General features: G+C 51.6%; 4 protein-coding genes across 5 annotated transcripts in view; 2 read left to right on the plus strand and 2 right to left on the minus strand.

The window, feature by feature from the left end:
* Positions 1-4,699, minus strand: part of LOC136943850 (histone-lysine N-methyltransferase ASH1L-like) — a 10,495-nt gene extending 5,796 nt beyond the window's left edge. The window contains exons 1-2 of the mRNA XM_067237333.1: positions 1,755-4,699; positions 153-403 (exon numbers count right to left, since the gene is read on the minus strand). Coding sequence (XP_067093434.1) covers positions 153-403; positions 1,755-4,473 — 2,970 coding nt within the window. The 5' untranslated portion in view covers positions 4,474-4,699. The remainder of the gene's footprint in view (positions 1-152; positions 404-1,754) is intronic.
* On the minus strand, positions 4,699-10,440 carry LOC136943717 (basic salivary proline-rich protein 4-like). Of its 2 annotated transcripts, none has more exons than XM_067237138.1 (3): positions 10,429-10,440; positions 6,683-7,564; positions 4,699-5,627 (listed from the first exon to the last, which is right to left on the minus strand). In XM_067237138.1, exons 2-3 carry the CDS (start codon positions 7,346-7,348, stop codon positions 4,731-4,733), a joined length of 1,563 nt encoding a protein of 520 aa, XP_067093239.1. In that variant the 5' UTR covers positions 7,349-7,564; positions 10,429-10,440; the 3' UTR covers positions 4,699-4,730. The 2 variants fall into 2 exon arrangements, with proteins under 2 accessions (XP_067093239.1, XP_067093238.1); XM_067237137.1 differs by lacking the exon at positions 10,429-10,440 and adding an exon at positions 10,114-10,319.
* Positions 10,441-11,010: 570 nt separating this feature from the next.
* Positions 11,011-15,816, plus strand: dap3 (death associated protein 3). The gene is made up of 13 exons (XM_067237140.1): positions 11,011-11,169; positions 11,551-11,597; positions 11,747-11,866; positions 12,123-12,224; positions 12,330-12,438; positions 13,190-13,282; positions 13,403-13,533; positions 13,612-13,692; positions 14,679-14,846; positions 14,974-15,033; positions 15,127-15,216; positions 15,315-15,432; positions 15,568-15,816. Exons 2-13 carry the CDS (start codon positions 11,559-11,561, stop codon positions 15,651-15,653), a joined length of 1,197 nt encoding a protein of 398 aa, XP_067093241.1. The 5' UTR covers positions 11,011-11,169; positions 11,551-11,558; the 3' UTR covers positions 15,654-15,816.
* Positions 15,817-16,038: 222 nt separating this feature from the next.
* rnf115a (ring finger protein 115a) lies at positions 16,039-22,547 on the plus strand. The gene is made up of 9 exons (XM_067237142.1): positions 16,039-16,275; positions 17,810-17,868; positions 18,539-18,593; positions 18,828-19,159; positions 19,342-19,410; positions 19,737-19,809; positions 19,984-20,077; positions 20,639-20,754; positions 21,501-22,547. Exons 1-9 carry the CDS (start codon positions 16,057-16,059, stop codon positions 21,618-21,620), a joined length of 1,137 nt encoding a protein of 378 aa, XP_067093243.1. The 5' UTR covers positions 16,039-16,056; the 3' UTR covers positions 21,621-22,547.
* The last annotated feature ends 85 nt before the right edge of the window (positions 22,548-22,632 follow it).

Here is a 22,632-nt window from a genome sequence, read left to right on the forward strand (position 1 = left end):
TTTAGACTGAAAGTATTAGATGCATATTACAATAACAAGCCCCTTGTAAATATGACTTAATCCAGAAGGCTGTCAGGTGAGAGGCTGTACCTAGGGAGACAGGGAGAATCAGCTCTCCTCCTCTTCCGGCCTCTCTTCCTCCTCGCCTGTACCACCGCCTCCTCCTCCTCCTCCTCCTCCACGGCATCCCCCCCTCCTCCTCTCTCTCCTTCTGTTCCCATGCTGGGGGCCTCCGGGGGCTCCGGGGAGGGGGGGGATCCCGTGGGGGGGGCCAGGGGGTGCTTCCGGGGCCTCCCAGGCCCCCTCCTCCTGCCTTCCGCACTGCCCAGGAGGCCACGCTGATGTTTCTGCCCCCTGCTGGACACAGAGAGCTGCCCCCCGCACCAGGGAGCAGGCCCTGGAGCTGAAGCACAGGGAGAGGGGAGGGGGGAGGGGGGAGAGACAGGGGGTGAGTAGAGAGAGAGAGAAAGGAGGTGGGGAGAGAGAGAGAGAAAGGAGGTGGGGAGAGAGAGAAAGGAGGTGGGGAGAGAGAGAGAGAAAGGAGGTGGGGAGAGAGAGAAAGGAGGTGGGGAGAGAGAGAGAGAGAGGAGGTGGGGAGAGAGAGAGGCGGGGGTGGGGGTGGGGGCGGGGGTGCCAGATGCGAGTGAGTGGTAAAAGCAGCAGGCTGAGCTGTGGCCAGTCATGAGTCACAGTTGTACAGAAACGAGGTGAGTCACGACATTTCCTCTCTACTAACGGCAATCCTGACCATGACCAGCCGGCTTTCTGGGAAAAGCAAGAAGAACATAGTTCTAGCAGCCCAACCACACACACACACACAAACACACACACGCACACACACACAGTATCTTTCCTGTTATATTACATGTAGACTACATCTTGTGGAATGCACAGAGACTACAGTCATGCACACAAGAGAGACATTAGATGGACTGTGTGTGTGTCTGTGTGTGTGTGTGTGTGTGTGTGTGTGTGTGTGTGTGTAGTGGGAGGTGGCCATGTGCCTCTGTGGGTTCTGTTAAGACACATATGTGTTTGGTTAGATGATCTTCTGCTGTGTCTCCCCTCTCTCTAAAGCGACATGCTCTCTTCATGTCCTCGCCTCACTATCCCTCCATCCATCACTTTTCCTTGGGTCATTAATCGCTTTTTTCCCTTCATTTTTCCAGATTTCTGACAACATTGAACACTTTTTCCTTCTTCCATTTCGCTCCGACAACTCCCCGCTTGGCCGAAGGACAGTCAGGTCTTTAAATAGACGTTCTGGTGGTTAACTAATGACCGTGTTCACTTCGTAGCCCCAGGCTCCGGCAGCGCAGTACGCTACGAGCCGGGAACATTTCAAAGATGGCTGGCAGATCCCCACTGTGAATCTGGCACCCTGAGGTTTTTCAAAAAGAACGGCAGAGAATGTGTTTGCCTGAATGTGTGACGGTGTATATATAGAAGTGTGTGTCTCTAGGAGTGTGTGTGTGTGTGTATCTAGGACTGTACATCTGAGCGAGTGTAAGCAACACGCGTGCACATCCTGCGTCCTGCAGTGGAGATCTGAGCAGCGCTGTGTGAAGACATCAGGGCTTCCTCTCCAGTGGGATGTGCTGGGCAGGAGTCCTGAAGACCAGACCCAGCCTGGCTGCTTCTCTAACAGAGCCCCCCTCACCATCACCCCTCTCCTGCCTGCACACCATCCACGCGCCCAGTACAACATACACGGCTGCCTCTTTTCTGGAAAAGAGAGATGGCGTGTGTCTCACCTGCTCCTCTCCTGTCCGTCCACGATGGCCCCTCCCTCCTCTGTGACACGCCTCCGCTCCCTGGCTTCCCATTGGCCGCCCCGGTCCTTGCGTCCCTCCCTCCGGCTGTGGTGGCAGCAGAGGTGAAGAGGTTGGTGTGTGTTGGGGGTGGGGAGGAGCCGTACAGGTGTGTCTCCTCCTCTCTGGAGGACCCCCCCACCGCACCTGTCCACCGGCCCCCTGTGAAGGCCACCCAGGAGGGAGCAGGGGGCCTGAGCCCCCCCAGGCCCCCTCTCTTCAGCCAGCTGCCACCAAACGAGGACAGGTGAGAGGAGCCGAGCCCCAGGCATGTGAGGGACGTGTTCTTAAGCCTCTCCGCCGAGGACGAGGATGATGAAGAGGCTGTGTTAGCTGCGGCGGAGGTGGAGGGGGACTCCTTTCCATTCTTGAGTTGCCATGGCGACCCCACTGACCCCCCGCTTCTGCCCCCTCTTCTACCCGCGTCCTCGGAGCCCCTGGTGAACTCTGACCTCGGCTGCTCCTCCTCCTCCTCTTCCAGCTCCCCCTCGGCCCGGCGCTCGCCGGCGCGGTGCCGGTGTTTACGGTGTTTGTGTTTGTGTTCCATCCTGCCACAGCCACAGACGGCGTGACCGGGAGGAAACACAGACCCTCCCTCCCCCTCGCCCTCCCCCCTCAGCTCCCCCTCCCTGGGCTGCCGGCTCCTCCTGCGGTGGAAGCGGGCGGGGTTGAGGAGCAGGTGGGGGTGCTGGGGGTGGTGGGGGGTGTACTGGTGAGGGGGCGGCAGGGGGAAGGAGGGGTGGAGGTGTGGGTGGGGGTACAGGCCGGGGGCGGGGTAGCCCCTGTAGAAGCCCAGGTCTTCCACGGCCTCCTGGAACTTGGAGGAGCAGCCGCAGTGACGGCGGTCGGCCTTCCGGCAGTGAAGAGCCTGGCAGGGGTACAGGGGGTGGGGGGCGTAGGGGTGGGGGGGGTACGAGGAGGGGTGCGGGGAGTAGAAGCCGTTCAGGTTGATCCTGTAGACGTTGGAGCGGACGTGATGCTGGGAGGAGGAGTGGTGTCTCCTGCCCCCCGGGGCCCCCTCGTAGCTCTGCCCCTGTCCTGCTCTGGCCCATCCCCGGCGCCCAATGTGGACCTCGCTGAACTGGCCAATCAGGTCCTCCAGCTCCGACAGGAAGGCGGGGTCGTGCGAGAGCAGGTGTTGCTGCTGGTGTTTCCTCTTGTGTTTGTTTTTCAGCCTCTTCAGGGAGTTTTGCCCCAGGCAGGGGCAGAACTCCAGCTGTGTGCACTTGCTGTGGCCGGGGCAGGGGCAGAGACAGGAGCATGGGGAGATGCAGTCGTACCCCCTCCGCCTGTGTCTGTGTCTCTCTCGCTCTCGGTGGCGCTCAAGGGCGGCCGTGGCGGTCACGGGGTGGGCGTGTCTGAGGAGGGGGGAGAGGGGGGAGGACACAGAGGCAGGGTGGTCCAGTACCGTTGACGAGGGTCCCCTCTGACCCCCGAGCCCCGCCCCCAACCTTGTGACCTCTGGGGTCCTCCTGAACATGACCCCCCCGCCTCGCCCCCCCCTCCTCTCTCCGCGCTCCGAGACGCTGTTGTTGTCCGTGCCGATGCCACTGTCGCTAGGCAACGTCTCCTCGCTGAGCGACTCGCTGACGGGCGAGGGCGTGGCCTCTTTGAGGTGGGCAGGGGAGGCTGCCGGGTGGTGGTGGGGGGTGGAGAGCTTGCAGGACGGATGGTGGAAGGGGAAGTGATGTCGACCCCGACAGGGACAGCTCCTCTTGGCGAAGGGAGAGAGGGAGGAGGAGGAGGAGGGGGGGATGTTCCGGGGGGAGGTGCAGGAGGAGGAGGGGGAGGGCAGGGAGAAGGGGTGAGGGAAGAGGAGAGAGGATGTGGGCTCTGTGAGGCTGCCTTCACTGTAGGGGCTCTGAGCTCCACTGGAGTGGGTGAGGGAGGGGGAGGGGAAGGGATGGGGCAGGGGAGAGGAGAAGAGAGACGGGCCGGGGAGACTGGAGAACAGGCCTGACTGAGGCGCCGGGTTAGCAGAGAGCGCTTTGGGCTTACGTCCTCTCCTCTTCCCCATGTAGATGGTTCCTCTCTTGCTCACGTTGATCTGAGGGCCCAGTTTCCCCCCGAAGGAGCACGACAGGCTGGACAGAGTGTGTGACGCGACTAATGTTGATCCACACGTCTGTCCTACACCTCCAGGGGAGGTCTCTCCCCCCTCCTCTCCTCCCCTCCTCCCCTCCCTCCCCCCAAACCCAGACAGGATGTGTCGGGGGAGCCCCCTTCTCTTCCTCTTCTTCATCTCACCGATGATCCTGCGGATGTTCAGCTGCCTGCTCCTTCTCTGGCCCTTCTCTGTCCCCTCAGAGGGGGGAAGGGCGCTCCTCTGGTCCTGGGGCTCGGGGCTGGCGGTTAGTCGCTTGGGGCGCCCTCGCTTCCTGGCAGGGGGGCTGGGGTCTGGGAGGCTGGTAGGGTCTGGGAGGCTGGTGGGGGCTGGGAGGCTGGTGGGGGCTGGCCCGATATCCAGCACTCGGTCCAACACAGGTGGCTCCGGAGCCTCGACGTACCCGAGAAGGAGCTCTTCGGCTGGGGTGGGTTTGGAAGAGCGTCTGGGTGGTGGGGGTTCATCAACGCTCGGTGTCCGGGATTTGGTGCAGACTTTTTTGGGGGCCTTGGCCGATGGGTGTCTAGATGCTGTCTGGGGGGCGGGGTCACAGGTCATCAAATGGGTCCAGGTGGGCGACGGAGGCTGGCCTGCTAGTCGGGGTTTGAGAGAGCTGGAGAGGGGGAAGGAGCTGGAGGGTGGGGGGAGAGGAGGACCTTGGTGGGCTTCACCTGTGGGATGGCTGGAGGCCTTAGCGGAGGGCTTCAGGGGGGCGTCTAAGGGGGCGTCTCGGTGGGGGTCCAGAGGGGCCTCCTCCAGCCTCTGTGCCCGGTTCACCAGCCTGGTCCAACTGGGACGCCTCGCCTTACGCTTCTTCAGCGGGCGGCTGTCCTGGTCTGGGGGCGAGGTGGGGGGGGCGGGCCGAGAGGGGGGGGGGCGGGGCCGCAGGGGGGAGGGGGGGAGGATGTGCTGACCAGGGAGAGGGTTTCGTCTGGTCCGTCACACGGTGGATCAGGTGCTGCTGTCTGTCCTGGCTGCTGCGTGTCTGTCTGGGGGGCTTCCCCTGAGTCAGCTGCTCCTGCAGGGACACCCGACGCATCGGCATGATCAGACGTCCCCCTGTGGAGGTCTGGGCTGGGGTTACCATCCCTCCTCCTCCTCTCATCCCTCTCCGGGTCTCTCCCCCGCTCCTCCTTCCCTCTGGCATCACGTCCCTTCCTCCCGCTCTTCCTCTTAGAGCCTGGCTCCTTCCCTCTCTCTCTCTTCTTCTCCTTCCCTTTCTCCTTCTTGGCCTTGTCCTTCTTGGCTCGTTCCTTGTCCAGAGCGGGCGGGGTGGATGAGCGCTGCGTCAGAGCAGTGCGGCCGGAGCCAGGGGGCTCGGAGGGGGATGGGGAGCGTGGACGGTCTGTGGGGATGTTCTGGGTCAGAGGCTCCTCGGCTGGGGGGCTCGGCCCGGCGCTCGCGACTGCAGGGGCAGGCGATGAGGAAGAGTTTTGTTTTCGACCTTTGACCTTAGCGGACTTTAAGGGGCGAGGGGTAACGGGGGAGGAGACGGCCCCCGCCCTCTCTGTCGGAGCCGTACCGTCTGGAAGGTGTGAAGGTGGCATGCAGACCCCGTCTCCATGGCTCCCAGGCTTCTGGGCTGAGAGGGGGAGGGTGGGGGAGGCAGGGGGGCCGCAGGGCTTCATGGGGGGTGAAGGGCCCAAGCTGGAGACCTTCTCAGGTGGAACATCCGACTTCACCTCAGTCTTGTTTGCCCGCTTGAGAGGAACCTGCAGATGGGGAAACGTGTTACCGCCAACGCACGTTACTGTGACAGTTCCTGTATGTCCAGTCACATTAGTGAATACCTACAGCGCCCGGGGGAAACAAGTAATACCTGTGTAGGGTTGATTACTCACCTGCCTGCAGAAAGGATGGTAGAGGACACAAAGACAAAAGAAGGGGAGGTAAAGGAGGGCAAATGAGGGGGGAGGAGAGAGAGGGGAGCTGATGGAGACAGAAATGGGGTTGCCAGGAGAAAGAAGAGACAGAGAGAGGGAGAGAGAGAGAGACACACAGAGAGAGAGAGAGAGAGAGAGAGAGAGAGAGAGAGAGAGAGAGAGAGAGAGCGAGAGAGAGAGAGAGTGGGACGGGGAGAGAAAAGGAGAGGGTGAAAGAGGAAGTGAAAGATAAATTGAGAGCAGGTAGAAAGGAGAGGAGGTAAAAATAGACGAGGAGAGAGCAGGAAGAGAGAGATGGAGAAAAGCAGCTGTGCTATTGGTAGCTATAAATTGCCAAAAATAAGGGATTTGAAGTCTTGACATTTCATGCTTGTCCTATAATTTCGGAGCACTGTGACTAGGGTGGCATATTTGCAGCTAAAGCAATAATCTTCCCCCAGGGTGATTGTCATGAGAGCTGATGAACCAATGTCTGTATCAGCTCCTTCTAGTTGCTGTGCTCTCGTCCTATTTATAGGCCTGTTTACCTAAATGGACTGCTTAGGTTTCACTAGCGAGACAATAGCTCATTTGACCTTATTACCACCCAGTACAAAGCGGGGCAGTTTGCACCAGATAAGCTGGCTGGATGAGAGGACAGGGGACATTCTGCTATGAGTCATAGTCTGCCTCTATATGCCGTGTGATTTCCCTGTGTAAACGCAGTACGGTGTTTTCCCTTACGAGCAGTCCTGAGATGAGAGATGACTGCCACCAAATGCTAATAGCACTGCTGTTGAAACCATGCTGAGTTGAAGTGAAGTTCAAATGAATGACACAGCACTGCAGCAGCCCCCTGGAGGGGTGTGTTCCTGAGAGAGGCCAGCAGAGGGCGCTATGTTTACCTGCTTGCTTGCCGTGGCTCCTGGGCTGGCTGGAGCGGGACTGACGCTTCCAACACCCTCTGCTGCCGAGGAGGACGATGGTGGAGGAAGCGAGGATGATGACGGTGGTTCTGGTGGAGAGGAAGATGTGTGGAGGTCAGCACCCTGGCTCTGCCCAGGCTCTCTGGCGCCCCCCGCAGGTGGAGGGGTGCTCTTCCCCGGCCCGGACCCTCCACCCTCGGTGTCCCCCCGGCTTGCTCCACCCCTGCCCTGCCTCTGGTAGGTCCTGATTGTGGGTTTGCAGACGTAGCTATCCAGGAGCTTGGGTGGTTTCTTGGTTCGCTTGGCTTGCAGTCTCTCGATCCTCAGCTTGACATTCCCCTCTGAGCAAGTGTTCTCTCTGCCAGGGAACTGCAGCTGCCGCTGCCCTGCAGCGCCACAGCGCCCCTCTATGTGCACCTCCAGTACTGCACCGCCGTCCCCCTCGCTCCTGTGCCCTGCACCTCCCCTCTCCTGCTCTCTCCTCCCGGTACTCCCTCTCTCCCCCTCTCTCCTTCTCCTCCTCTCACCCCCCACTTCCTTTTCGGGGTCCTCGGGGGCAGAAGACAGAGGGAGAGGGGGGGAGGGATGGAGAGGGAGAGGGGTGTGTGTGGGTGGAGGAGTGCCCCCCTTGGCTCTCTGGTCCATCAGAGATTTCAGGGGGGAGGGCTGAGGGGTGCTGGGGTGCCCAGTATAGCACTAGTTCAGAAGCCAGAAGAGGAGAGAGGCAAGCTGGTGCCGTTTAGTAGCTACTGCTCACAAACCGAGAAGAAAATCCAAGTTGAGGAGGTTTTCTTAATGCAGCAGACTACAAGCGCTTTGTCTCTTGTCTGAATGTGTTTTCTTTCTTTCCTTAAAGCTGAACTGAGAAGGACAAGAGAGAGAGAGAGAGAGATTAGTCATTCCAGTGACATCAGACATGAGCGGCAGTAGCAAGGGGAATGACCAAGGAAAGTCCCCTACATCTTTACCAAGGAGCTTCACCACTTAGATGACCTCACTGTTCGAGAACCCCAGGGGACCAATCCCCTTCCAGCAGCCGCCTTTTCCTGGTTGTGCTGCTGCTCACTCTTTCAGGAGGTATCAATCACGGCTGGGCTTGTTCAGGGCCGCCGCTGCTCTACCTCTCCTCCATCTCTCTCTCGGTCTGGTTCATGTTCGTCAGCATCCCAAGACAAACGGCCTCTTTCCATCTCTCTCTCTCTCCCTCTCTCCCCCCCCCTCTCTCCCTCCCCCCCCCCCCCCCCCTCTCTCTCTCTCTCCTGAAGCAGACCACACAGTAAAACGGTCAACCCAAGGCAGGCCCTGTATCCATGTTAATCAGAACCATATTTCCTCCTCCTCCTCTCCCCTTCTTTTTCTCCTCCAACTTAAATCCCTCCATTCACCATCAGACCCTTCCCCTCCTCCCCTCTCAGTAGTGGTAACACAAATCTGTAGGAAAGAGTCAAAACTTATTTTTGGAAAGGAGCATGAATTCCTCTCCCTCCCATTGCTTCCTCAGTAAGCTTTTCATTGACCCCATTGTAAATGGCTTTTTAATGTGACATTAAAAAGTAACACACCCTAAAACAACATTCCCCTGAGCTGTGATATACTTTCCCTTCCTCCGTCCTCACCAACAGGCCGTGCGGCCAAGAGAAACAGCATCTTCCATGACAACTCTTTCTCTAGCGAGCCTCCATTTCACTCCACTCTCACGAAAAAAGCATCAGTTTTTCTAATAAAACACACCCTGTCTTGCATTCTTTCAGCTCCCCCCCCCTCTCTCTCTCCCCCTCCCCCCCTCACTCTCTCTCTCTCAGAAGAGCTTCTTATGAAATAGCTCATCTGTCTCTCGACCCGTTCCTGCCCTTTAGCCGTAAATGAGGCTTTCAGGCCATGTTTTCATGTCGAACTTCAGGTTCTGTTTGGCTACTGGATCCCTATAGCACAGCCCTTCACCGTGTGAGTCAGACTGGGTGCCGCTACACCGCTGCACCAGCGACTAGCTGTTGCATAAGAGATTCTGTAAAATCTGAGACTAACTTGTCTGAACTGTTGGAAGTGGATACATATAAGGATCGATCCTCATCTGGTCTGATTAAGTTGTGCTCTCCCCTGTGGCAGTTGAGAATGAAGAGGAAGTCAGATAGCTAGCCGGTAAACTGGCAGCAAAGGTCTTCCACGGGGGAGGAAGTGGATGTGGATCGTCCAGGTTACCGCCGTGTCATAGCATGTCAACAAACAGGTTGGTACAACTGCTGTTAGTGACAAGGACATAGGAAGTGACAGGGGAGGTACATCGACAGGAACTATAAAGGAAACTGTTTCACACAGAGCATCATTACCAACCCTGATCTCCCAGGGACTCCTTTTAAACATAACTCAACATTATCTTAACATTAGGACAGGAGCTGTTTCACTGGCAGAATGATGGATGGACATGAAACTATCATGGTGGTTTCCCAGCAGCTATGGAGTCAGATTAAATCATTATAATGGTTTCCCTCCAACCCCCTCATCATCACCATCTGACTCCTGGTGTCATTTATAACACTATCCTGTCCCCGACAACAGATTAACATGAACGTCCAATATGAAAGTAATTTGAGATGCAAGATATTTCAGAATAGCGCTGCAGGCGATGCGTGCACAACACATGGTATATGTTTCAAGAGGTTAGCCTCTGGGACATACAATATGTCTCTCTCTTAGTCTCTCTCTCCGTCTCACGCAACCACACGCATACAAACTCCCTCTTTTTATCACACGCACGCGGACACACTCTCTTCTTCTACTTATTAGTTGTATCATACTCCTAGTTGTACATTGTGTACCCAGGTCGTAACTGCGTTGACTTGTACGGCTGTTACTGAGGATACCGTGCGAACAGTTCAGTTCCGCTCTCTCGTGCTCCATCACTGATTTAGCGCCTTTGGTGTGGCCACCAACACGCCACATCAGGTTCGTTTTGAGAGCGACTTTTGCGCATAATGGCATTTCAATTGGCATGACGCACTTACATGATGACACATGACACGTGCCAATGTTGTTGTTGTCATTCATGTTGCCATCATGATTATCTAGGTTAAATCGATCACTAAAGAACTTAGATGACATTACTGGCTAAAATGGTACTGAATGCACGTGATGAAATAACTGAATGTGGCATCTGTGGCGAGAGTGATTTCATGGCCTGTTCCCCGATCTGCCTGCTTATGCTGGTGTCAGCAACATTTGGCAAGATAAATATAATAATACATTGAGGGCAGTGAAAATATCAGCGCCCGCGGGATCTGCATCACCTTAAAAATAACCACCCACGATCACTGTTTCAAATCCTGTGCTACTTCTACCATGATATTCACAAAGGCCTGCACATTTTACAAACTGCCATGACATTTTGCAATAAGGCTACGTATGCTTCTTACCCGGAGCGCGTCCCAGAACTGCGTGGCTGGATAGAGCCAAGGTGTTGCTGGATTCCCTGTCGTTAGCGCCAGCAACAATCCTTAGTTTAGGCATTCGATGTTGCTTAGATTACATAACTAAATCCGTTACTCCTCCTCGAAAAGCTAGTTCCAAATCCTCTAGGACATACAGTGCAACATTCGCGCGGGTGTTTTCATAATCAGTGGGTCGAGACTGTGATCTGAAAGCGCGTCCCTGCAGCTAGGTGGCGAGCTTCTTACAGTAGTCATGTTTGTTTTGTCACTTTTTCGGAGAAAGTTACATTGTATCCATACCTTCACTCCCATGAAACGCCCCAAGAGCGTGCGTCTTCTGTGGAAAATGTTGTTACACAGTTGGACTGTTGGCGACGATTTACTTGCTGAGAAGTGTTACGCAGCGAACAATATCGTTGAGGTTTTTTATATTCGAAAATAAAATAACTTGCTTAACATAGCATTGCCGTCTAGCACCGAATGTAACGACGGTCAACCGACGTAGTCCTCAAGGTTAATTACGAAGTACACATAATATCATAAAAATATGTAGCCTAACAAAATGGCGACGATAAAAGTTATCAACGACAGGGATCTGGATATCACAGAACGGTTTACATTCAGAATGAGAATCCACCCACATCAATACATTTTGCAGTGTTTCAATCTAAAATGTGATTAATATAGGTCTACTTAAAATTGTTCAAAGGTTTCCTGTTGAGAAATATTTCACATTGCTATCATAATAACACTATTAAACAGACATATCGACATATAAATAAAATGACCTACACTCTGTGGAGTTGATATGGGGACCCAATGCCGCCCCGGTTGAGTTGCCCAGGCTCACTAAATGAGCATCTCCAACACGCAACTTCCAGACTGCAAACCAAAATGGCGACGTCCATGGAGGAAGCACTATGACAGTTCGACCGAGCTTGTGCAACTCTCCATTATTTACTGAACAGATTTGGACATTTCACAATTGAATGAAATCGCACAGCTGTATCGTGGATGTGTACTTAATGAATTGATTCTCAGGTTAATATTTGCTGTCTTGGTATCAGTTACGGTGTAATAATGTGTACTCGTACCAAGCTAATGCGTTTATGTAGCAAAGGTTATTTAGCCATCTTGCTAGTTCTAGCCTAATGTAGGGGTGTGTACGATGTAATCCCAGCAACAGACTACGATAAACTATTTTTGTTTCGAAAGCACGGTAGTCGGTGATGATAAAACGTAACCAATTAGCTAGCTAACTTGTGTTAACTAACGTTACCCATGTGACATGTGGCCCTTTCTGTGCCTGCAGCTTGCCCGTACTTGCCAACATTGTTAGCCTTACTGTCGCATATTAGTCTCAATGTATGTATTAAGTGAACATGCAGTAGCATTTGTTGATTTATCTCATTCATTTTTCAGACTGAATCATGGCGCTCCAAAGACTGTCCTTCAGATTACGTCAAACGGTAAGTCAAGTCCTCCTTGCTTGGATAACTCAGACTCTATTGTATGTATCGAATGCTGTATACTATTTCAATGCACACAGCATTTAATGCTGTACTTGCTTATCGTTTTTTATAAATCCTGCTCTGAGATGTGATAATGTGATGGACAGGTGACACATGCACGATCGCTCCATGGCTCTGGGTGTGGCCATCAGCTGGAAGCCCTGGCAGGAGAGCCCGAACCACAACATGAGCCCCTCCAGGTCTTCAGGACGCAGGAAAACGACCCGGTAGGTTAAAACCGTGACACACATCACACACACAGTAGAGTCTGTGCCAGTCTCACACCAGTGCACTCCCGTGGACCTCCTCCCTCAAGAGTTCAGCGGCCGGATATGTTTATGCATCAGGCTCTAGCCTCCTCGTTGATTCACAACCCTCCAGACCTCACCTGGTATGGACACAGCTCCAGACCTCACCTGGTATGGACACAGCTCCAGTACCTGCCATCAGTAGTTACTGTGTCTGTCCTGGTGCCCCCTGCAGGCCTGCCATTCGGAGAACCATCTTGGACAGTACTACACTCTGCCCCCAGATCACCCTCGCACTCTCTTCCCGCACGGCCTGCCCCCACGCTTCCAACTGCAGGTACTTTACGTGTTTGTGACAAAGTTTGATAGAAGGCATATATATCGTTATGATTAAACCGGCTTGTAACGTGAGTATCACTCGCTATGTCCTGTGTGTTTTCAGACCAAGACGTTCACTGAGGGCTGTGTGATGGTCAGGCAGCCCGCCTTGGAGGTGATCTCCCACTTGAGGAGAGCCGACTACAGCAAGCCCGCCCTGCGCTACGTGTTCTGTATCCTTACACTCTCTCAGAAGTAGAGCCCGACCAATAAAGGATTTTTAAGGCCGATACCGATACAAATATTTGGTGATTTAAAAATCCGATATTCCGATATAGGCCGATATAAAAAAATATTTTAAAAATCCAGAAACGCGTAACAAAACAAACTGATTTCCTTAACATTAGTTATTTGTAGTTTACATTTAGTCATTTTTAGCAGACGTTCTTATCCAGAGCGACTTACAGTAAGTACAGGGACATTCCCAGAGGCAAGTAGGGTGAAGTGCCTTGCTCAAGGACACAACGTCATTTCACACAGCCGGATATCGAACCGGCAACCTTCTGATTAATAGCCTGATTCCTTAACCACTCAGCCATCTGACATCTGACTGCTATTATTTGCTCACTTAAATAATATGATAATGCAGTTTAAAAATAAACTTGTTTGTTTTGTTGTCACATCAGAACAGAGGAACATCAAAATATATTAAAGTTCTGATAAATAAAATTTATAAAAATACAAACTTAAGATATGAAACTTAAAGTCCTTTGAACAAAAACACAATAATAAAAAAAAAAAAAAAAAAAAATTCATTTATCGTCCATTATAAATACCGATACCGATAGTTTGGAAAATGCCTAATATAGGCCGATAATATCGGCCCGCCGATATGTCGGTCGGGCTCTACTCAGAAGACATGTTTGCGGTTTATCTGACCATGTATGGTATGTTTGTTGTTGCCTACCTTGACTGGATGTGTAGATGGAGTGAAGGGGAGTGGAAAGACCATGTCCCTCTGCCATGCTGTTCACTACTGTGCCTCCCAAGGATGGCTGGTGCTGCACATACCAGATGGTGACAGACACGCACACATACACAGACACACACACACACAATACATTTTAGAGCTGGTGGAAATAAGAAATCCTTTTTAGGGATTAATGGCATCCTCTCTGTCCTCCATCCTTCCCATAGCCCATCGATGGGTGAAAAACTGCAAGGAGCTCCTGCCTTCGACCTATAACAGCTCTCGGTTCGACCAGCCAATTCAAGCTTCTAATTGGCTGCGCAATTTCAGAATCACAAACGAGCACTTCCTGTCCAAGGTGGTTATCCGTCCCCAGATCCACTGAGAGGCTGTGTGTGTGTTGTCAGTCTGTTGAACCTTCCTGTCCCCCCGCCAGATGACGACCAGGCAGAGGTACGTGTGGACGAAGAGAGAGAGCACAGAAGAGGGACGTCCGCTGGCGGAGCTGGTCGACCAGGTCAGGCCGAAACCTCAATTGTTAAAAACAATTTTTTTTACTTTTGAGATTTTTTTTTTCTGCTTAATTTATTTTGATGGTGACAGTTAGAGAGGCAGGGAGAGAGGAAGAGGGTGACATGCAGTAAATGATCCAGGATGGATTCGAACATCTTGAAAGTAGATACATGACATCTTGGATGGGATTAAGACGATGTCCTTCTGCTGTATTGTATGCACATGATCTGTGGAACAACACGGGTATACAAATAAACACAATCCCTCTGAGGGGATCAATAAAGTATCTATCTATAAGAAGCACCATTGGAGTTGGAAAGGCACGGCCACATATTTCTGAGCAGGCATGACGGGCATGTTGCTCTCTGACCAGGCGTCTGTGCTCCGCAGGGCAGCATGACGGGCATGTTGCTCTCTGACCAGGCGTCTGTGCTCCGCAGGGCAGCATGACGGGCATGTTGCTCTCTGACCAGGCGTCTGTGCTCCGCAGGGCAGCATGACGGGCATGTTGCTCTCTGACCAGGCGTCTGTGCTCCGCAGGGCAGCATGACGGGCATGTTGCTCTCTGACCAGGCGTCTGTGCTCCGTAGGGCAGCATGACGGGCATGTTGCTTTCTGACCTGGCGTCTGTGCTCCGCAGGGCAGCATGACGGGCATGTTGCTCTCTGACCAGGCGTCTGTGCTCCGTAGGGCAGCATGACGGGCATGTTGCTCTCTGACCAGGCGTCTGTGCTCCGCAGGGCAGCATGACGGGCATGTTGCTCTCTGACCAGGCGTCTGTGCTCCGCAGGGCAGCATGACGGGCATGTTGCTCTCTGACCAGGCGTCTGTGCTCCGCAGGGCAGCATGACGGGCATGTTGCTCTCTGACCAGGCGTCTGTGCTCCGTAGGGCAGCATGACGGGCATGTTGCTCTCTGACCAGGCGTCTGTGCTCCGCAGGGCAGCATGACGGGCATGTTGCTCTCTGACCAGGCGTCTGTGCTCCGCAGGGCGTGACCCGGGTGAAGAGTAGCAGCGACGTGGTCGGAGCCCTGATGAAGGAGCTGAAGCTTCAGACGGCAGATCCAGAGCTCCAGGGCCTCAGGGTAGCCGTGGCCGTGGACGGGATCAACGCTCTCTGGGGGAGGACGACCCTGAAGAAGGAGGACAAGAGCCCGGTAGAGAACTCCTCCTTCGTCTCACTATCCTCTGGAGACCGAGGAGGTCTTCTGGTACTGGTGTCGGGTTGATGTGTCTCTCAGCTCTCTCTCTCTCTCTCTGTGTGTGTGTGTGTGTGTGTTCCAGGTGGCCGCGGAGGAGCTCACGCTGGTTCATAACTTGAGGAAGTTGGTGAAGAATGACTGGGTGAGCGTTTCTTCAGGAACATACAAAGAGATCGGCTAAACTTCAGACTTGAGACTTGACGTAGTTGTGTGTTTTACCGTTGTGGTGTCTCAGTGTGGAGGGGCTATCATCACGACTCTGGCTCAGACCGGGTCGCTCTACACACCAAGCTCTGCCTACCTGCCATACGAGCTGCTGGGAGAGGTCAGAGGTCACCGTGTCTTCTCGTCCAGGACATTTCACTCTTGTTGACAGAAACACACATTAGACTGGATCGTAATGCGCTGGTTTGTCTCCCGCAGGAGGGATTCAACACCATGGAGCCCTTTGTCCCAGTTCCAGTCTCGGACTACAGCGAGAAAGAGTTTGAGAGTTGTTACTTGTACTATCTGAACCGCAACTGGTTACAACACCCTCACAGTGAGTTACCTTGCCTTTGGACTCGTCAACATTTATGTGGAAAGTTGATTTGAGATATTAACAAAGTAATCAAGAAGTCTCAAGTCTCAAACAGTCGTTTCTCCCCTCCTGTTTGTTGTTTTTCCTTCACTGCAGGTCGAACCGAGGAGGGGAAGAAAGAGTTGATCTTTCTGAGTAACAGAAATCCATCTCTTCTGGATAGACTTTGCGCTTTCCTCTGAACCACACACACACACACACACACATTCACACACACTCATGTGGATGTGTGCACACATACTGTATATAACGTCAGTGTTATAATCCATTTCTGTGTGTTTCCATCCATAAGTTATTCTGTCCTGCAGCATGATACTGTATGTCTTTCATAATAAAAAATTGGGGAAAAAATCTATTGATTTATTTAATCACAACATTGTGGTTTGGAAAGAATGTATAATTAAGAAAATGGAGGCTATTGGTTTGGGCTTTTTGGCTCATTTCGCTAAAGCCTGTATTTGAGTGCAAATTAACATCAATACATGAAACCTTATGCTCGTGGAAAGTAGGTAGAGTACACTATAAACTAACACACGCGATTATATAAATCACATTCAGCTAAACCAAGCAACAAGAGAAAACGTCATGATTTTGCGCACGCGCAAGGAATGGGGAACAGGGGAACTGAATTCTCCGGAACACCGGACTGTCGGCGGACCCAGGGGCGGACCGCCTCTGGCGTCCTGGAGAACCGACGTCACCGATTGTGCTGCTATTCTGGGGAAGATGGCGGAGGCTGCGGCTGTACCCCCGCATCGGTTCTTCTGTCACTGTTGTAAGGGAGAAGTAAATCCCAAGCTCCCGGTAAGACATCGTGTTCAATCCATCTTCTTTACTTCAGACCATTTTCTTGTGATTCTCAATTGACAGTTGACACGAAAAGCATTTATTTCGCTGCTACGGAGTGCTTGATCGCATAAAGATAGCTAGGCTACAGTAGAGCTAGCTACATAGCTACCTAGCTACATAGCGTAGCTAACCTATCTAGCTAGCTAGCACTAGCAGCCAATGTCAGCTAGCTGGCTACGTTTGGTTGATGTTTACGTTTTGTCGCTTTGACTGTCACTAACGTTAGATTGACCGACATTATTTATCGGGAATTTTTCTAAACATCTGTCTGTTCGACAACAATTTCCACTGAATCAAATCTTATGTCAGAAAAGTATTCACTAGTATGTGTTTGTTTTGTTTCGATGTGTAACAACAATGCTAGCTGTCTAGCTAAACCAGTCGGTTCGCTCTTCTTAGCAATGGTATGTATTTTATGGCTGGTCCTCATCATAGTTAGTGTCTTAATTAAACTGAAAGTGACATTTAGAACGCTCAACACATCAAAGTACAAAGGTATTTATATTTTTTTCACTGCGTTCACAAGATACTCGATGTACGTGGATTAGGCCTTTTTATTTATTTGTCTCGCGTGTTTCGACTGTCAGTCATTGTGTCAGTATGCCACTTACTACTGGACGGTAATCCTCCGACGCCCCGTCCTGCTATTGAGGCTAAATCATAATGCTGGTCTCAGTCTGTCTATGCTGAGGCATGTCTTTGCTATGCCTAGTGACCGCACGCACCCAGTTTAGCCCTCGTCGTACATCTACATAGCATCTGCAAGGAGTAAGTCCCTGTGCAGAATTCCGTCTGCATCCCTTTTAGAAGCAGGATATACGGCAGCTACCTGCATAAGGGTAAGGCCGACATGACAGTGCATCCAGATGTAATGTCTCCTGGTAAACTAAACGGCGGTTGGTTGGACTCTTCACTCAACTCCTCTGGACTTTTTTGAAGGTTACCACTTCTCATATATGACCGCCTAGTTCTGCCCTCATAGGCAAGCTTGTATTTCCTTATTCTTCACCCTGCTGTTGACACTCCCAAACAGGCTGTCAAACCTTCCTGTTAAGGACTCTGTGAGCTTTAGATATCAGTGACGAGTTGCAATCTGTCAAAACCTCTTAGTTAGGCTACACCACAAAAACAAGAACCTTTCTAATGCAGTAGCAGTCAGGGGAGATTGTTGCAGACTCTGCGGATATGTGGGTCAGACACTGTCAACACTTGCAATGTCATACTGGCTGTGATGTCATACTGGCTTTGATGTCATACTGGCTGTGATGTCATTACTGGCTGTGATGTCTTACTGGCTGTGATGTCATACTGGCTGCGATGTCATACCGGCTGTGGCATCCCATTGGCTGTGAGAGCAAGTTGAATAAAGCGAGGGTCTCCTTTATCACATTTATCTCTGAGTTGTCTGTGTTTGTGAGAGACCATGTTGGCAGAGGTTGTGTGTGTATGTGTTTGCGTGCTTAATCACCCCTTTTCGATGTATTTTCAGGAGTACATTTGTCCGAGATGTGAGTCCGGGTTCATCGAAGAAGTAACAGACGATTCCAGGTTAGGTTTCAGTTTTTACGACTGTAACATCATGCTACATCATGTGACATCATGTAACACAGTGTAACATCATGTTGCATCATGTAACTTCACGTAACAGCATGTAGCACAGTGTAACATGTAACATCATGTAGCACAATTTAACATCATGTAACAGTGTAATGCTATGCATCATGCTACATCATGTAACAGCATGTAGCACAGTGTAACATTATGTAACACAGTGTAACATCATGCTACATCATGTAACATCACGTAACAGCATGTAGCACAGTGTAACATTATGTAACACAGTGTAACATCCTGCTACATCATGTAACATCACGTAACAGCATGTAGCACAGTGTAACATCATGTAACAGCATGTAGCACAGTGTAACATTATGTAACATCATGTAACATCATGCTACATCATGTAACAGCATGTAGCACAGTGTAACATTATGTAACATCATGTTACAGTGTGTAACACAGTGTAACATCATCGAACAGCATGTAGCACAATGTAACATCATGTAACATCACGTAACAGGGGAGGGGGGTAGAGGTAAGGTAAGACTATGGGAGTGTGTTGTGTGTGTGTGTGTGCGTGTGGATGGGAGCTCTAATCCCATTGGATGGACGTGCTTGTCTCAAACGCTGCGTCTCTTGTCCCCTGTGTTTCCCTCAGTCTCCTAGAGGGCGGCGCTAACGGGATAGATGACACTGCCACGCAGTTTGCAGAGGTACAAAATGCACTGCAGGCTCAAGAGGAGAGGGAGGGGCAGGGAGGGTTGTTGGGTTGCTATGGAGACATACTACGGGTGACTGTAACTGTACTTTGTTTTTGCTTTGTCTCACCCCCCCTCCCCCGACCCACCCCCCCCCCCCCATCTCCCACACTGTGTCCTCCCCTCTCCACTTGGATCCCTCCCCCCCTCCACCCCCTCCCTCCCTCCCTGCCCCCCTCCCTCCCCCAGCTGTGGCACCTGCTGTTCGTGGAGCGACCTTACGCTGCAGACGGGGACAGTCCAGACTCAGAACCCCGGGTCCCCGGGGGGGGCGGCGTCGGACCCCTGGGAGGACTAGGGGGCCTGGGGGGCCTGGGAGGGCTGGGAGGGCTGGGGGGGCTAGGGGGGCTGGGAGGGGGGCCCATTGGGGGGTCGGTGCCAGCAGGGTTGGGGGGGCCCCTGGGGGGTCCTTTGGGAGCAGGGGAGCACTGGAGTCCGGGGCGCCCCCCTCGCCTGCACAGCCAGAGGAGGTACAGGTCCAGGGCAAGCAACAGACCTGACCGCTCGCCTGCTGTGGAGGGGTGAGTCTTTCTCTCTCTCTATCTCTCTCCCTCTCTCTCTCCTCTCTCCCACCTTCTCTCTCTCTATTTCTCTCTCGCCCCACCCCCACCCCCCCGCATTCCTTTACCTTAACACCTCCCACATCATCTATGGTCTGATTGTCACAGTATTATGTGTGTGTGTGTGTGTGTTCTACCTCCAGGATTGTACAGCAGTTTCTGGCTGGTTTGTTTGCTAACTCTGGAGTTCCTGGCTCTCCTCCTCTGTCATGGTGAGAGGTGTACTGCTCTGTTGTCACATGCTTGTATTGATTTATAGATAATAGACAGATAATAGACAGGAGGATATTTGACCTTTATATTGATGTTTTGACTGAACCACATTGAAAATATCTAATATTTTCTACAAAAATAAAGGTTTGAGGATCCAGAAACATATAAAAACCCAAGAAGTTAGGACATGTAAATCGTAGAAGAAATATTTTCTAAGGGGGCAGTGAATGGAACTCAAAACTGGAAATATCTTGACTAGTGGTCTCAGACCTCTGGACCTGAACGTGTGTGTGTGTGTGTGTGTGTGTGTGTGTGTGTGTGTCAGGACGGGGATGTTGCACTCTAACCCAGGAGACTATGCATGGGGTCAGGGAGGGCTGGATGCCGTCATAACACAGGTAAGTACACACACACACACACACACACACACACACACAGTACACACACACACACACACACACACACACACACACACACAAATACACACACACACACAAATACACACACACACACACACACAGAGTTTTACCATATCTAACTTCCATGTATCTAACGTGTGCGTGTGTGTGTAGTTATTAGGCCAGTTTGAGAACACAGGCCCTCCCCCAGCAGAAAAGGAGAAGATCTCCTCTCTCCCCACAGTACACGTCTCTCAGGAACAAGCAGGTGGGCCTCTCCTCCCTCTCCTCACCTTCCATTCTCCTTATTATTATTATTATCTGTGTTAGCTTGACTGTGGTTTCTGCAGTGCAGTTGATAGCATTGGGGTAAATGAGGCCTCTCTCTCTCTGTAATGCTGTTTCTCTGGCCTAGGGCCACATAGTTGTAGTTTTTCCTTCTCGTGTCATTAGCGGGGATCTGCCTGTTGGTCTTAAAGCCTCAACGGGCCACTCAGGAATTTAGCACAACACACTCGCTGCCGTCATGTTGAGTCTACCAGGAAGAAAACCTTTTAAAAGCCAATTTTATATATTTCCTCCCTCAAGTCATGATCATGTTTACTTAAAAAGCACAGGATCACATCAAAATCAACAAAAGTAGTAGTTATTTGTGTATCAGTAACTAGCCACTGTCTTGATGTCTCTCTCTCTCCTATGTCTCTCTCTCTCCCCATCTCTCTCTCCTCTCTGTCCCTCTCTCTCCTCTGTCCCTCTCTCTCCTCTCTCCCCCCATCTCTCTCTCCCCTCTCTCCTCTCTCGGTCTCTCTCTCGGTCTCTCTCTCTGTAGACTGCAGTATGGAGTGTCCGGTGTGTAAGGAGGACTTTGCGGTGGGGGAGCCGGTCAGACAGCTTCCCTGTAACCACTTCTTCCACTCAGACTGTATAGTGCCCTGGCTGGAGATGGTGAGGGAGGGGGAAGCTGGGTGGGACATTGGGGGTGGAGTCTGAATCATGATCATTTTGTAAATAGTCATAACACTCGCATAAGGATCTTCTCAAGTAGTTACAACAGTATGATAGTAATAATGTGTACGTGTATGAATACAGATATTGCAGCCCTGTATCCATTGGTGTCTTTTCTCCTCAGCTTGACACCTTGTTCCTCCTCTGTCTCTGTCTCTCTCTCTGTCTCTCTCTCTGTCTCTCTCTCTGTCTCTCTCTCTGTCTCTCTCTCTGTCTCTGTCTCTCTCTCTGTCTCTGTCTCTCTGTCTCTCTCTCTGTCTCTCTCTCTGTCTCTCTCTCTGTCTCTCTCTCTGTCTCTCTCTCTGTCTCTCTCTCTGTCTCTGTCTCTCTGTCTCTGTCTCTGTCTCTCTGTCTCTGTCTCTGTCTCTCTCTCTGTCTCTCTCTCTCTCTCTCTCTCTCTCTCTCTCTCTCTCTCTCTCTGTCTCTGTCTCTCTCTCTGTCTCTGTCTCTCTCTCTGTCTCTGTCTCTCTCTCTGTCTCTCTCTCTCTCTCTCTCTCTCTCTCTCTCTGTCTCTGTCTCTCTCTCTGTCTCTCTCTCTCTCTCTCTCTCTCTCTCTCTCTCTCTCTGTCTCTGTCTCTCTCTCTGTCTCTGTCTCTCTCTCTGTCTCTCTGTCTCTCTCTCTCTGTCTCTGTCTCTCTCTCTGTCTCTCTCTCTGTCTCTCTCTCTCTCTGTCTCTCTCCCTCCAGCATGACACGTGTCCTGTGTGTAGGAAGGGTCTGAACGGAGAGGACAGCAGTAGCCTGCCCCCCCCAGAGTCCCCCTCCCTCTCCACGGATCCACGCACACAGGAGAGATGGTCCTTCTGAGACGCACTTCCTCTCCACCCCCCACCCCCCCGTTCCTCGCTACGGGGCCCTCAAACCCAAACGGCCCCTCCAAGGGTGGGGGAGAAACTCCTCCTTCATCCTTCCATCCTTCTCTGTTTGAACCATCTCCAGTCATAGGACGATCATCTCAACTTCACCCTGCCTACTAACCCGTCTGTCTCTATCCATGTACACACACACACACACACACACACACATAAAGCAATAGCTCTTGTGTCGCATCAAAGGCAAAGCAGGCCACTGTTCCCCTGTCCGACCCCCTCTTTTTGGTTTCTCTTATTCCCTCTCCTCCATCCTTCTTGAAATGCACTGCTGTAAAATACTGTTGTTTGGAAACCCAGGTGATGTTTCAAGCCTGGAAGCCTCGTCTCTTTCCTCCAGCTCTGGCCTCTTCCTCTCCAGGGCACTCTTGTCCTCGCACGCCCTTGGACCTCTGGAAACTTCTGTACTTGGCTGGACCATCGCCCATCTTCACCCCCAAACTTGGACTGAATACGTGAAGTGTTCAAACTGCTGAGCACAAAAGGGGCTTGAGGTAAAACTGAAATTCACCCCAATTTACCTTCTTCCTCTGGAGGCAAGGACCTAGGAAGGGACCAAGGCTTCAGATTTGGAACCCAGCCTCTCCTCTCCCCCCCACTCTGTCATTCCTCTCATTCTGGTGTATATATTACAAACAGATTGCCTCCTTCTGTCATTTTATTATTCTGTTGATGAGTTTGTCTTTTGTTTCACATTTCTATCACTCTATTTTTTTAATGTAAATAATTTTAGTCCAGCAACTTCTGGTTTGAATTGGAAAATATGGAAAAATGGGGAATTATTGGAAGAAAAAACTACAACTTTGAGAATGGAGAAACAAATGTGAATTAGGATATTATTCTGGATATTAAAGTCTATGTATATTATTATATATATGAAAATGTGTATGATGTATTAATAAATTGAAAAAGAAAGGAATAAAAAAACAGTAACATTTAATGTGCCATTG

This window comes from Osmerus mordax, chromosome 6, assembly GCF_038355195.1.
Source record: "Osmerus mordax isolate fOsmMor3 chromosome 6, fOsmMor3.pri, whole genome shotgun sequence".
Lineage (NCBI taxonomy): Eukaryota > Metazoa > Chordata > Actinopteri > Osmeriformes > Osmeridae > Osmerus > Osmerus mordax.

Coding starts and splice junctions, on each gene's coding strand:
- dap3 (XM_067237140.1), top strand. CDS start 11,559: ATGGCGCTCCAAAGACTGTCCTTCAGATTACGTCAAACG. Junction 12,439..13,189: donor CGCCCTGCGCTACGTGTTCT/GTATCCTTACAC, acceptor CTGGATGTGTAG/ATGGAGTGAAGGGGAGTGGA. Junction 15,217..15,314: donor CATACGAGCTGCTGGGAGAG/GTCAGAGGTCAC, acceptor TGTCTCCCGCAG/GAGGGATTCAACACCATGGA.
- LOC136943717 (XM_067237138.1), bottom strand. CDS start 7,348: ATGGACCAGAGAGCCAAGGGGGGCACTCCTCCACCCACACACACCCCT. Junction 5,628..6,682: donor GAGCCACGGCAAGCAAGCAG/GTAAACATAGCG, acceptor CCCCATCTGCAG/GTTCCTCTCAAGCGGGCAAA.
- rnf115a (XM_067237142.1), top strand. CDS start 16,057: ATGATTTTGCGCACGCGCAAGGAATGGGGAACAGGGGAACTGAATTCT. Junction 17,869..18,538: donor GAAGTAACAGACGATTCCAG/GTTAGGTTTCAG, acceptor TGTTTCCCTCAG/TCTCCTAGAGGGCGGCGCTA. Junction 19,160..19,341: donor CGCTCGCCTGCTGTGGAGGG/GTGAGTCTTTCT, acceptor TTCTACCTCCAG/GATTGTACAGCAGTTTCTGG.